Here is a 14,263-nt window from a genome sequence, read left to right on the forward strand (position 1 = left end):
TCTGTCAAGGAAAATGTCTCATCAACAACGTCTTTTATTTTACAAGGGAGTCCACGCACGGCGTCAAAAGTTCTATGGTTCTTCCCTGACGGTAGTGATTTAGCATCATCATATGCCGGCCTGCCTAGAATTAACAACGATATAGTTGTTTACGGGCTCAACTCACCTTATCTCAAAAAGGGTCTTGAAATGAATTGCTCTTGGGATGGCCTGGTGGGCTGCTTCCTCACCGAATCCAACGTCGTCAGCCATCCGGACCGTACAGTTTCGCTGGCTGGTCGGCCGGTGGGATTCTTGGTTTTCGCGCTTCGCAAATACTTATGAACGCAGGCAAGGCAGTAGGAGATCTTATGATAATCAACTCCCCCCCAACTTTCAAGCTTGAGCATCTCCCGGAACATTTTTTTGAATTCTATAGCACCTCGGGTCTATTTGGCAAGCAAGGCGCAGCACCTGACTGGGCGATTTCTCATTTCCGAAGCATTAACCGCGTTCTAAGTACATATTCTGCTATACCACTCACTGTGAGCACTCTTCGGAAGGTTAACATTCTCTGGGCCTGTGAAAGTTACGTGGACGAGAGATTCAAACCAGAATTAGATGATCCGGAAGGTATGCAATTCTTGACAGTTAAACGCACCGACTTTACAGCCGGAAAATGGGGGCCCTTATTTCCATGTGTGCCGGTGCAGATTGATCGTGCAGAAGGCGAGCACCACTGGTCTTTATTGGTAGGTTATTATCGCATGTATAGAAAGCATCCTCTATCGCGTAGAAGGGCGAGTCTGCTACGAAGATTTCTACTTATATTGCAAAGGTTCTCAGGTAAATTTAAAGGGGCGTGACGAAAAAGTCTGGTGGAACATGCAATCCCGGACGAGGCATTTATTGGGCGGTCTTCAAATGTCACATCTTTTTGCCATGGATCGTTGACTTGTAGGGCAATAGCCCGCATATATACAGGCTAGGTTCAGATAGGCAGCCTCATGCAGCATTATTTATGTTGGTTAGTTATTATACGTAGCATGTCTTACCTTGCTATGACTCTCTATGTTCGGGTGAGGTGTCCAGGCGCCGAAGAGCTTCGACCAAACCAGAAAGCTGTCATTTGTGATCAATAATGCCTCCCATGTTTCTGCAATAAATTACTTTTACTTAATTTCTTATTTCCCTTCTTTTCCCTTTCTTCCTCCTCCTCCCCTACTCTTCGTTCTGTCTGGCCTCACCAAATCGCCCACAAAGAAAGACAAGTACATGTCAAAAACGCCGTCGCTATGATGGTTTACTTCTAAAAACGTATCAACATTAAGAAAATATCCTCCAATACGTATAATGTGTCGTACCATCCGGATTGGCGCGTGGGTATTAGTAAGTACAGCATTTCGAAATCCCCTATCGTCGTAAGACTTCTCACACGAGGCAAAAAATAAACAGCATTATTTGGCGGTTGTGTTGCTGCCCAGATCCATCATGTGCTGGCGACGCACGTTGTGCAAGACCCTACTATGAAGTCCTTGAACCAACCAGATATCATGACGCTTCATATTGAATTCCTCCGTCCCTGCGAGCTGCAAAATAGTACTATTTCTATCAATCCTCTTAAGGCTGGCAAGCTAGCCTGCACTTTACAGGCGCATGTCCACCAAGGCGGCAAGCTCAAGGTCTTTGCTCTAGCTACAACAACTAATTTTGACAAGTCTCTGGTCCTAATATCGCTAGTCCGTGGAAGCTTAACCCGCCACCATTGCCCAAGCCGGATTTCAAGCAAGTTCTTGCTGGTAAGCCCGACGAGAACTGGCTGCCGTCGCACCACACGGGCGATCTAGCGCCAGTAACGGGTAAATTGCCTCCCTTGCGTACGCGGACCGACTATCCAGTGCAAGGCTTCACGGATGGTTGGAATACCTTTGTGGGAGGTGAGCGTATGGACGCGTCTTACTTGGCCTTTTAGCCGATTTTATTCGGTTAATGTCTGGTCGCATTTGTTTCTAGGCACCGGCTCGACGCAGGACTATAACGCCTACTCGGCAAAGGTCCGTGAATGGTGCGATAAGAACCCGGCTGTCCCGGCCGTTATTAGCCACACTTTAAAGGATTCCATGAGTGCTAAGACACTAGACTCTACTATAGCTATGAGCTTCTAATTTAAGAGGCGCCTTGCAGCGGAGGAACAGGAGTAGACATACACGAGAGTTGATACCAAGATGATGGAGAAGGGAAGGATGGATGTCGCTGTGTCTGTCTTTAACGAAGAGTTTGAACTACTCTGCACCTGCCAGCACATGACGCTGGTTCTTGAGTCATCTAGAAAGTTTGGAGCCAGTAGCCAGAAGGCTTGTCTTCAAGTTTTGGAACCCTTGTTTAGGGTGTAGTTACTTTGTTCTTTAATGAAGGAAGGCTGAGTGAAACTCGCCATGAAGTACCGGGTGTCCTTATTTATAAGCTGGTCGCTTGTAGGGAAAGACGCCTTTTAACTTCATACATGAAATTTAATGGCATTAAAAGAGCCAACAGTTTCTTTTGAATATTTTTGTCAACTCAAACAGGCAGCGCCTCTGCACTGGCATCTAATGGTCGACTCTGGAAACGGCTTTCGATACGAGCATGCCAAGGTGGCCTTGGATTCCAAACTCCTGCCCGTATAGCTTGATATTTCTACAATACAGACTTGTTTAGTGTTCGCATAAAAGGGAGCATTTTCACCCGCGTCATGCAAACGTGGACCATGAGTGGAATAATTACAGCATTTGTATATAAATCTCCCCGCGCCCAACCAGTGCCACCCACTAACGCAGTATGTCAGCTATACATTTTCACTTTCAACATCCCACCGCCACACTGAGATACAAGGGCCGGACAAGTTGACAGACTAGAGTGATATGATGCTGCAATCAATGGCGTTGCATCTGGTTCCATCTACCCAGATGCGTGGCAGCTAGACGCAGAGAGATTAATCCGCACACTGAAAAGGAAACTCAGCGACGCCTAGTTTTAATTCGACTATTTAAAGTACCAAAAAACCGTCTGGTGGTGATTATAGATGGCAAGGAGCTCATCTACAAGTGGAAAGAGGAATGAGACATGACGTCACGTTACTCTCCCAAGGAACCCGTCGTTCTCTTCCGAAACTGAACTTCTGGGCCGTGCCGAATGGTAATATACGCGTCCTTCAGATGCAACTGCTGAGGGCTCCGTGCTCCCCATCCTAGTGACGGGTGGCCAGCGCCAAGCATAGATCCTGGAGTTCGTCGAACCCCGAGCCGGTGTAGTGTTCGGGCGACCGCGATCAGTATCTCAGACATGGCAAAGACATTTCCAATGCAATGACCAGGCCCGGCGCCGAAAGGATTAAAGTTGGCTTTCAGGCGAGCAACATGCTCCTTGGTTACACCCTCGGCCTCATCAACTATCCAGCGTTCGGGACGGTACACATCAGTGTCGCCGTATACCCGTTGATTGCGCGCATCGCACCACGACGAGGTTCCCACAACCGTTCCCGCCGGGTAGTATTGGCCCTGAATGTGAATCCCGCCGCGCATTACTTCCCGTGGCAACTCTGATGGCCCTGATGAGGTTAAACGCATAGCTTCATCAACACGGGCCCGGAGATAGGTGCAGCTCGCGAGCTTGGGTCCGTGAATGATATCATTGGTCAATTCGAGTATGCCCCGGATTTCATTTTGGACCTTGATTAGCCGTCTTGGGTCACCTGTGAGGTAGAAGAAAATTCCCGAGAGGCTGGCGGAAGTGGTGTGGGAGCCAGTCACAACGAGCAGGCCAGCCCCTGCTTTGAGGATTTTGGCATCATAGGCTGTAACCCTAGCCCTGAGACCTGGGATAGTCGAGGATGGGGAATATCTCATCAAAGTCGTACTGCGGCACTTGTCCCGTCGTCAGTCGAGTCCATGGTAGGCAGTTTTCTACCCCCGAGGGTATCTACTTACCTAGCCAAATCAAACCAAACCTACATGTAACGCTCCAGACCTTCCGTAGCTACTAGAATGTCGATAATCTCGTTCAGCTCATTATTATCGGGTGAGTGCCTGCTCACAATAGTCTCGAGCATCTCCACGATATGCATCACTGTCTTCTCCCTGCTTCCGAAGGACTCCAGGATGGTCTCTAGCTTGTTGACCATGTTCTCCAGCACTAACACCTGCTGGTACTTGGACTTGCCTGTGCTGTCGGTCATCTGGGCGATGATGCTGTTCTTCCCGACATAGAAGCCGTTCGAGCCTCCACCTCCGCCTGCGCTCGGGCGCTGGGACTCAAAAGATGGCGTGGTCGACGCCCAGGACCGCGAAGGGGATCCCGGAGAGGGTCAGGACCGTAGCGGACGCAGCAACGTGAGTAGGGCAGGAAGTGGTCTGGTGCGTCAATTACGGCTGCTGGAACGGGTTTGCCAAACACCTGCATGATCAGAGGTCTAACCTCTGCTTCAGCTGTCTTCTCGATGAAGAACATGATCGGGTTCAAGAACAACTCCGCAAGGGGCTACGACAGCAAGCACACCTTGTGGGGTCGAGCTTTACCACACATGCGACGGTGAGATTGCCCACAAAATTAAGCACAAACACGGCGTTGATAGATGTCACGGCTGTGACAAGAGTTCAGTATGAAGGCTTGGAGCAAAAGGGCTCAATTCAGTAATCATCTCGAAGGGTCTCTAAGGTCTTGAGTTCCTACGAGAAAGGAAGAGAAGGGTGACCGCCTTCTATACATGAAAGGAACGCCCGGGCCTAGGGTCCTTGCCCGGCCACGTGTTCCAGCTGTATAACCAACAAGTCCTGTATCGACGAAGCCCCTTTGTTGGGCTTCACGATCCGGTTGGGCCTTTTCCGTGTAACAACGGCGAAGGAAGAGGACCAAGCGTGGGTCAGCATCGAAGATTCGGTACAAATTTCGGAGAACTAAAGCGGTTTATGGGGGCTGGTATTGCATTTTTAATAGAGCCTATGAATACAAACGCGATAGCCATCTACCCGGACGCAGAGGAAGCACAGTTCCGACTCTTTTCTCAATCTTGGCTCCAAATTCCCACTCATGCGTGGCATCGCCAACAAGGTTGATACTGCTTTCCCAAACGTAAACCATCTGTCACATCACTGCCTTACTTCTGTGAGATTCCAAGATTAAAAACGCGTCACGAGAGACACCTTCCTCGATGAGACAACCGACTCAAGGCCCGAGACTCTCCAGAGTCAGATAAGCGCTGCATCAATTATAGAAACAACACTGCACAAGCTTACATGCGATTCATGTCTATTCCAGGGTGTTTTAGTCTTTTCCAACATTTGGAATGAAGCCGGATGGCAGCTTCGATGTAGCAGTCGCGGCAAGATCTCCGATTGATGCTCCGCTCTGGATATGCAGAATGGGAATTTCGACCTCGAGTTCTCTGATGAACCAAGTCCGGAGATCAACAGCAACCAAGCTATCAGCACCCAGCTCCGCCAACCGGGTATCTGGAGTCACAGATATATCCTCGGAGAGGTGGAGCTTTTGGATAATCTTTGCCTTGAGCGCGGCCAGGACCACCTCTTCTGCTTCGGCCACATTGGTCGCGGATGCTAGCTGCTGCTTGATAGGCATGAGCGTGTTTGTCGACTGCGACGAGGTGGAATGCAGTCGGTAGTTAACGAGCGGCCATGTCTGCGGATTACTGTACCAAATAAGATCGGGTGTCTCTTCGGGATCATGCTGCGTGAAGCCGGACATTACTTCTGGGTCACGCCCGGACGCAGGATCACCCGCCAGGATGGCCTCGGCAAAGGTTTCATGCAAATCTCTCTCCGATACAATGTGTCTGCCGACGAGCTTGTTCATGAGTCGTGACAGGTCACTGCCCATGCGTGAGATGTACCCAACTCCACAGACTTCGGCGGGATGAATAATACTTCCAACGAGGTTCTTCTCTCGTCGCCGGCGGATTAAGCTCCTCATGAAATTTGTAGCGGCTGCATAGGAAGACTGTCCCATGTTGCCGAGAATGGCAGTTGCAGATCCAAACAGGATGAAAAAGTCCAAACCGTCTCCGCCGTATATTTCTTCAAGCAGGCGGCTGCCTTGGACCTTTGGCTTGAACGTCCCCAGTATACTCTGCAATGGGGAATCTGAAAACATTTGGTCTTGTAGGACCATGGCACCATTGACAACTCCACCGACGGGTGGCAGGTTTTGACGAATAGTGCGGTCGACATTGAGGATGGACTCTCGGTCCGTGACGTCCCTGTTTCGTTTGTAAGTATTGATTGCAGATATAAAGAGATTCCTTCTCGACATGTCACGACTTACATGGATTCCACCCTGACATTGGCCTCCAATTTCGACATCTCATCGATCCATTGTGGGTCGACTTTGGGGTTTCGACTGGCCAGAACGATATTGCGTGCTCCTCTGGTGATCATCCAGTGGCATACAGATTGTCCGAGATCGCCCGACATGCCAACGAGGAGATACGTTTTGCTACCTGATAGTCTGACTTGGGAGCTTGCAGAAGAAACTCGAACTGGGAGCTCACTCGCTTGGGCCCAGTCAATAATCTCGACTTCACTCGCTCTCAAACCTCGGCGAGGAACCTGCTCCACGTCGATCACATTGGTCTTTTCACTTGACTCGAAGTGCTTGGCCAGCTCAAGCATGACATCGCCAGCCACGACACGTGCCATCTTGAATGTTTCGCTTACTGCGGCCACATTAAGACCCTTTGAAGGCAACGGCGACAGTCTGCAAAGGGTGCCATTGTGGTGTCGTTGAACATCCTCGGACAGCAGTGACTCTACCTTTGAAAACACTCCATTGGACGTGTTGCTAAAGTTGGCTATGACGGAAAGATTGGTAGGAAGCAGACGAGAAAGCGTTCGAGACGAGCTCGCGTCATGGAAGAATAAGATGCTGGAACTCGACTCCGCGACGGCAGCAACACTGGTGCTGAAATGTGGCTGGACACCTAAACAAGATTGGAGAGTCAGAATTGCCAAATACCACTGGGAGAGGAGCGGGAGTTGTCCTCCAGGATTCGCCTGGAGAAAGGAAGTGAGGCTTACCTTTGGCAACAGCGGCGGTCAAAATGGCGCGTTTGAGATAATCACTTGCCTCATGAACCAAGAGACCTGTATTTGTTTCTGCCTGTTCAATAATGTTTCTAGCCATCACCGCAGATGCCACAATCTTCAAGAACTGGGGCTCTTGGCTCTCGGCAATATGGTTGGGGAGCTCCCAGCACCATGCCGAGGGCGACGAGATTCTGGATGCATTCTTGGTTGCAAAGGCGACAAACCGTGCGTTGGAGACCTCGTGGGTTCCCAAGATGAGACTCAAAAAGCCAGCACCCTTTACTCTCAACGCCAGAGAGACAGAGTATCGGACACGGATCTGAACCATGGATTGATGCTCGTCAAAACTGGCGTCTTTCACACCGTCAGCTGTCTCCACAAACTCAAAATTGCCGCTGGTGGAGCGAAGCTCGACAGTTGACTGTTCCAGGTTCATCTGGTTATAGACGGCTCTTTGGGCCGCGGCGTATCGCTGGTTTAGTGAGGTCGCATTCATGATTCGCGGAATCTTCATGACGTTGTCTTCGAAGCGAAGCTCAAGCTCTACGCTACCAACACCCTTGGAAAGACTGTAATCATTGGTAAACTCGGACTGAACCATGCGCATGAGGGTGTTGCCGAGGAGCGTCGCATTAACAGCATCCGGATCGACAATGTTGAAATACTGATGAAGTGAACCCTTGTACTCGTATCCGATACAACTGAGAAATCCTTTGCTCATACTCAGATATGGATTTTCGGACTCGGAGCCCGCCGTCACCCACAACAGTCTCCGGCCGACTTCTAGCAACCTAAAATGAGGTGAGTACATGCAAATCAAGTACGAGTGACTCATCGCCTGAAAGTCTTGGACATGCCGTTCCTTGTCGCTGACTCGGATTGGCATTTCGTGATTTCAGGCGTTGGCCAACAGAGGGAGTAAACTGCACCCACAAGAAATTCGGAAACGTACCTCTTCAAGCAGCTCAGTTTCTGAGCCGTCAAGTCTTTGAAACACGGAGAGTCCATGTCTGCAAGACATAGGATTGCGGCCAGTGGTGCATCAGAACACTCTACGGAATCAATGGTCAAGGCGTCATAGACCTGATGGAAATAAGGAGCCAGTAGCCTCTGCAACTCGGGAACGAGACGCGAGGTTTTCTCCGTGGCACCGCCAATAAGCATGATGCTCTCAAGTTTATCTGATGCAGCTGGTGCGACGGCCAAGGGCTCGCGGAGTGACTCTACACCATCTTCGACTGCCTTTGTCACAAAGGTCGAATAACCCCAGTACGCGTACTCGGGCTTTTCCGGCGACGGGATGATTGTTTCCACGCCACCAAAGCCCGTCTTCCTGAGAAGGTCTTCCCACTTTGGCACTGAGATTTTGGGACCCCAGGGTCTGTTGTCCTTTTTGCCAAGCCACCATCCCTCGAAGGCGCAGAAGAACATGGCATCTTGCAAAATGTTCTCGTTTGTGATCTCTAGGGCAATAAGATGGCCCCCGGGCTTTAGTAGGGTGCGAACATTGGTCATGGTCGGCTGTAGGAACTTGGTGGCATGAAGGACATTGGCTGCGATGACCAAGTCGTACGAGTTTGCGTCAAAGCCCTGTTCCACAGGACTCTTTTCAATATCGAGTACGCGGTAGACCATTTTATCAGCATGCTCGGTGAAGGTGGCCTCGGCGTCCTCAAAAAAGCCAGCCGAGATATCAGTGAAGGTGTAGGAATGGAAATACTGGCCGATGCGCCTGAGAACAGCTCTGGTTGCTGAGCCGGTGCCTGCTCCAATCTCAAGAATCTTCATGCGAGGATACCTAAAGGCTAGTTGTCCGGCCAAGTCGCCAACCCTCAGACTCATGTACTTGAGCTCCTGTTCTTGATCATAGAATCTGGTGAGGAGATTGTCCTGGCGATAGACTTCTATCATGGGAGTCTCGCCGCGCAAGAAGCCTAGAAAGTGTTTCCTTGTCTTCTCTGTCATCTCCACGATGATAGGTTGTGCTTTCTTTGCCAGGACGTCGAGGACTTCGCCTGGGTCTTCATCTGCCCACTCCTTGTTGCAAAGGGGGTGTTTGCCTTCACGCGTCATCTCAACCACATGGTCAAACCACTCAACCACATCGCGTCGAAATCCCTCAAGGTTCTTGCGGTCCTGGGCTGTCAGTTTGGAAAGTATTTCCTGGATGACTGAAAAGCACATGTGCTGCGGGTCGTCCTTGTCGCCGGGGCAGAACTGCAAGGGCGGCGGCGGTCCATCGACGGGCTCGGCGTTGGGTTCGATACTGCCCCAGGTGATTTGTGAGAACATTGGACGATCATCTTTTGCCGTAGGCTGCATCAACGGAGATACGTGGACGCCTTCAAACTGGATCAGACCGTGGCCGTCGGGCGTGAATAAGCTGACGTCTCCTGAAGCTCCATCTGCGCTCAACCCAGTGACGGCCGCTTCGAACGGGAGTGATTTGCCTGCTGAGACGCTGCATTTGCCGCAAAACATTGGGTTGATGATGGTTGACTGGATTCGGGTCGGTATCTGGAGACGAGAGAGCGATCCATCGCCAGGCGCCCCAATGGCGCCAAGCAGGCATTGCAATCCACAGTCCATTGTCGCAGGGTGCAGAAGAAGAGAATCGCTTTCAACATTGTTAAGAAGGCCGCGGGATGTATTCAGCTTGCGCGTTAGTTGCGTGATGCCGCGGAACAAGTCCGTGTAGCCGTAGCCCAACTTGCCTAACGAGGCATAGAACTCATCCGTCTCTACGGCTGACATTCCGGAGACGGACGGAGGCTTCGTAGGCAGAAGATTTTCATCCACCTTGCCCCAAGTCACAACTATCTGGCCAGAGGCACAAGTCTTGAGTGTCCCTCCAATATCGGCATGGCAGCTGAAGAATGCCTTGGTAACGCCACCCTCGGATCGCACTTGGTATGCTCGGAACACGGTTTCGATGCCTTTGTTATCGTCAAGGAAGGCAATGGCTTGGTTGATGACGAGGTCGTTAATCTCCACGAGACGCATGGTTCGTCCCTCTGCCATGAGTGCGGCGGCTTCTAATGCCATGGCCACATATCCAGTTGCGGGGAATATTGTCTGGGATTGGATCTGATGCCCTTCGAGATATTCAAGATTTCTCTGGAACAAAAAGTTGCGCCACCGCCATTCTCCCTCAGTGACTTCTTCGCTCAGATCCCCGAGAAGCTCATGGCGCCGGCCTCGGCCAAGGTAGGCTTTGGATCTTCGCGTCTCGGTCCAGTATGACTGGCTGTGATCAAAGGGGTAAGAGGGCAAATCTTGGACGAATTGCAGCTTCCTAGATTGGTCGTACAGGGACATGTATTGGTCAACGTTGACCCCCTCCGCTCCAAGCTGCGCCCAGAGAGAGCCAATGGTAACGGCAAGCGCCTGCACTCCGGTTGAACCACGACTCAGGGTGCCAATGTAGGGGGTTGACGAGGCTGATTGGGAGACTTCGGAGAGACTCTGCAGAGCCGGTCCCTTGAGGGCAGGATGTGGTCCGACTTCGATGATCAGACCGGGTGGAGAGGCCGCGATGGCTGCCATCAGGGCTTGATAGAAAAGGACAGGGTTGCGCATGTTGTCCTTCCAATACTCTGCCACCAGAGCAGCGCCATGGCTTGAAGCGTTGATGGTTTTGCCCGCGTGCACAGTCGAGAACCAGGTCGTGGCAGTTGGTTGTCCCAGTTGAATCTTACATCCTGTCATGGCACGAAGATACGGGTCCGAGCAGGGCTGCATGTGGTGCGAATGATATGCCGTATCTACCAGCAACCGACGGGCAAACTTGTCCTGGCTTTTCAGCAGCAGGTCAGCCTCTTCAATAGCATCTGCGTCGCCCGAAAGGGTGACACTGGATGGGGAATTGCACGCCGCGATGCTGATGCGTCCGGCAAACTCGGGCTTCTCGCAAAAGTCCGTTGCTTCCTGCACAGACAGGCCCGCAGCCAACATACTACCGGCTCGGTTATTAGCACCGGCAAGATGGGCGACCTACATGGTAGCGTCAGTATTGTGAAAACCTTGGCAGCAACCGAGCATGGTAGAAGCTTATCAACTTACCCTCCCTCGGAGATATGCAATCCGAATCGCATCATGGGCGTTCAGAACGCCGGCGGCATACGCAGCAGCAACTTCGCCTGAGGAATGGCCCACGACTGTATCAAAAGAAATCCCAAGGGTAGCGAGGAGCCTGGTCAGCACAATCTGGACGGCAGTGCAAAGAGGCTGTGCGACAGCCGCCTCCTGAATTCGAGACGATGACTTCGGGGCAGCCAGCTCTTCAAACAAGGAGAAGTCTGGCTGGTACTCTTCAGGTAGCTGATCTAGCGATTCTTGCAGCTCCTCAAACCAGCCTCGGGTGACTGGGAACGTCGAGAGCAGATCCAGTCCCATTTGCGGCCACTGTGCACCTTGGCCTGTAAAGATGCCGAGAATACTCTTCTTCCCGGTATCAGGACGCGATATGACCGTGGATGGGTTATCAGCCTTCCGAAGTGCCATTTCTTTGTCGATCTCGGTCTGTAGCTCCTCGATAGTAGGCGCATATAACGTCAGTCGGTACTTGAGCGCCGAACGCTTTTCAATCAACGACCAGGCGAAGTCTGCAGCCTTGACGGTAGGGTTGTCCTTGAGGTACCTGGCATACTTCTCGAGAACAGCCCCGAGGCTCCGTTCTGAAGCAGCCGAAAAGACGAACGGCAGCAAGGAAGGTAGGTGTTTGCTCGTCCCATTCAGGTGGCTTTTTGGGTTCCGGTGCAAATTTGGCTCGTAACTCTCCAGGATAGCATGCGAGTTCGTGCCACCAAATCCACTACATTTTGAGGGTCAGATTCAGTCTGTTTCCTAAACATTGGCACCTGGCCGTGTGTAAACTTACAAAGAGTTGACTGAAACGCGACGCGGGACCCCAGGCGGTAGCTGTGGCCAGGGCACAGGTTCAGTCGGAACCTTGAGACATGATGAATAAGGCTCCAGCTTGGGGTTCAATCGTTCAAAATGAAGATTGGGGGGGATCGTGCCATGCTGTATGGACAAGGATGCCTTGATTATACCAGCCAAACCGGCGCACCCCTCGCCGTCTTGGTGTTTGCAACTTGACATCAGCACATCTTCACACAATACGAAGCCTTCAAGCTCGCGTCGGGCTGAGAAATAGGCAATACTTACGACCGATGACCGTCTTGATGGATCCCACATGCAACACATCGTCCGTGGATGTTTTTGGACTCGCTCCAAAAAAGGTGCTGTAGATACCAGTAGCCTCCTGGTAATCTCCGGCTTGTGTGCCCGCTACCGTCTATGGTTAGACATGACTCGACAGAGGCCAAAGTGAAGAGGGCATGTTGGCCACTTACTGCCATGAGCTTCGAAATATTGTGGTCGATCTTCCGGACGAGTTGGGTCAAGTCCTGCAAGGGCATAAGTTGACCGAATCAACTGCGCCTGCGCTTTGCCCGAAGGCATGGTCAAGCCCAGTGTCCTCCCATCCTACAGCGATGTATCGTCAGAAAGCTGGAATCAAAATGGTGATTGATTCAAGCGTTGCAGCAGAAGAGCGCAGAGCATACCTGATTCACACCCGAGGCTCTGATTACACATTCTATCGGGTCGCCGTCGGCCACGGCATCACTTAGCCGCTTGAGGATCAAGGAGGCTATTCCTTCTCCTCGTACGTAACCATTTGCCCTGTGATCCCACATGTAACCACGGCTCTCCGGTGACAGCATCTTGACATTCGACGCCGCAAAGTACAGGTTGGGAGACAAGATTAGATTCGTTCCTATGACGGCAACGGTTGCGCATTCACCGTTCTGTAGAGCACAGACGCCCTGATGCAGAGCCACCATACTTGAAGAACAAGCCGTGTCAATGGACATGGAGGGACCGTTCCAATCAAAAAAGTAGGAGATGCGGTTGGCCAGGTTGTTGCGTGCAAGGCCGGAAATGGCCTAAATTCGAAGATATTGGGATCAGCATCACTCAACGACAGCAAGATGGCCCAGAGCATCATTGCTCAACGAGTTTGATGCTGAACTCATGATTCAATTTCGGAGATGCTCTCGAGGATCTCGCCATTTGGACCAGTTTACTCACATATTCTGGCACAGCCTTGTCCAATCCCACGACGGCTTCCCAGTCTGCACACATGACTCCGCAAAACACACCGGTGGATGAACCTCGAAGGGCTTCCATTCGCAGGCCAGCAGCTTCCAGAGACTCATAAACAGTTTCCAGTAGCAACCGTTGCTGGGGGTCCAGGCTGGTCGCCTCATTTGCCGCAATATTGAAGAAAGACGCGTCGAATGCCCTTATATTTTCGGAAATAAAGTATGATTCTTTGGCGTTTGTGGTCAATGGATTTGCTGGATTTGGATCGTAGAAACCATCCATGTTGAAACGGTCCGGTGGTGGCTTGGTGGCGACATTCTTTGGCTTGCTGATAAGCTCCCAGAGACGTGACGGCGATGAAGAAGATCCAGGGAATTTGCAGCCCGACCCAACAATAGCGATTGGCTCTGGCGTCATGGTGTCGCGGTGTCGGTTTTTCAGTTTATGTATTTGTTAAAGATACAAGACCAAGTGTTGAAATGTGCGTACGGAGGAATTGTCGAGTCGGAGATTGAAAACGCAGGGACGCGGGATAATCTGAAGAGTATTTAAGATGCGACGACCATGAGTTTTCCAAGTAAAGAGGGTCATTTATATCCATAGCCTCGATACCGACAGAGTGAGCATAATTGGCGTGGCTTTCCCAATCCGCTACTGGCGAAGTGCTTGCGTGCCCAATGCCAGAAGACGTAGTCAACACAGAACACAGTCACTCAAACAGCGGTTGAAACGGGACAGTCTATCTTTCCACTAGTATCATATTTCATTGAGTTTTCTCAATAAATCAGGTTGTAGGATACATGGTAAGTTTAGACGCGAGCATAATGTACTCCACAAGGTACCGCTTGCGCCTTTTGCCCCCCTGCAAGATCAGTCCATTCTTTAGTCAAGATCGCCAAAGTTTGACCAGTTTCTTGCATACTTCTAAATAGTATTCTGGGTGCATATGTATGCTTAATCACTACATGCCAAAAAGGTTTAACATTCTACTCTGTTCTGTGTGTTCTAGGTGACCTATAGGTTACTTCTTCAGAAATTGCCTGATTGTCTATGAATACCTCGATTTCAAATAACTGGGGATTTCGTATTTTATTCCT

The 14,263-nt window shown here is 50.9% G+C and overlaps 3 protein-coding genes across 3 annotated transcripts; 1 reads left to right on the forward strand and 2 right to left on the reverse strand.

Moving 5' to 3' along the window:
* Positions 1-13: 13 nt before the first annotated feature.
* Positions 14-2,144, forward strand: pks27_1 (Non-reducing polyketide synthase pks27; the record flags this gene model as incomplete). Its single annotated transcript, XM_066130053.1, has 5 exons — positions 14-77; positions 146-277; positions 331-612; positions 1,698-1,916; positions 1,993-2,144. 5 exons carry the CDS (start codon positions 14-16, stop codon positions 2,142-2,144), a joined length of 849 nt encoding a protein of 282 aa, XP_065986560.1.
* A 948-nt stretch (positions 2,145-3,092) lies between these two features.
* Positions 3,093-4,192, reverse strand: apf7_0 (Cytochrome P450 monooxygenase apf7; the record flags this gene model as incomplete). Its single annotated transcript, XM_014684234.1, has 2 exons — positions 3,093-3,873; positions 3,969-4,192. The coding sequence occupies 2 exons, from the start codon at positions 4,190-4,192 to the stop codon at positions 3,093-3,095; spliced, it is 1,005 nt and encodes a 334-aa protein (XP_014539720.1).
* A 1,085-nt stretch (positions 4,193-5,277) lies between these two features.
* Positions 5,278-13,583, reverse strand: aurA (Highly reducing polyketide synthase aurA; the record flags this gene model as incomplete). Its single annotated transcript, XM_014684235.1, has 10 exons — positions 5,278-6,229; positions 6,295-6,949; positions 7,047-7,846; positions 8,008-11,048; positions 11,118-11,868; positions 11,935-12,136; positions 12,225-12,347; positions 12,413-12,545; positions 12,626-13,006; positions 13,152-13,583. The coding sequence occupies 10 exons, from the start codon at positions 13,581-13,583 to the stop codon at positions 5,278-5,280; spliced, it is 7,470 nt and encodes a 2,489-aa protein (XP_014539721.1).
* Positions 13,584-14,263: the final 680 nt, after the last annotated feature.

This window comes from Metarhizium brunneum, chromosome 2 (assembly GCF_013426205.1).
Source record: "Metarhizium brunneum chromosome 2, complete sequence".
NCBI classification, from domain to species: Eukaryota; Fungi; Ascomycota; class Sordariomycetes; order Hypocreales; family Clavicipitaceae; genus Metarhizium; species Metarhizium brunneum.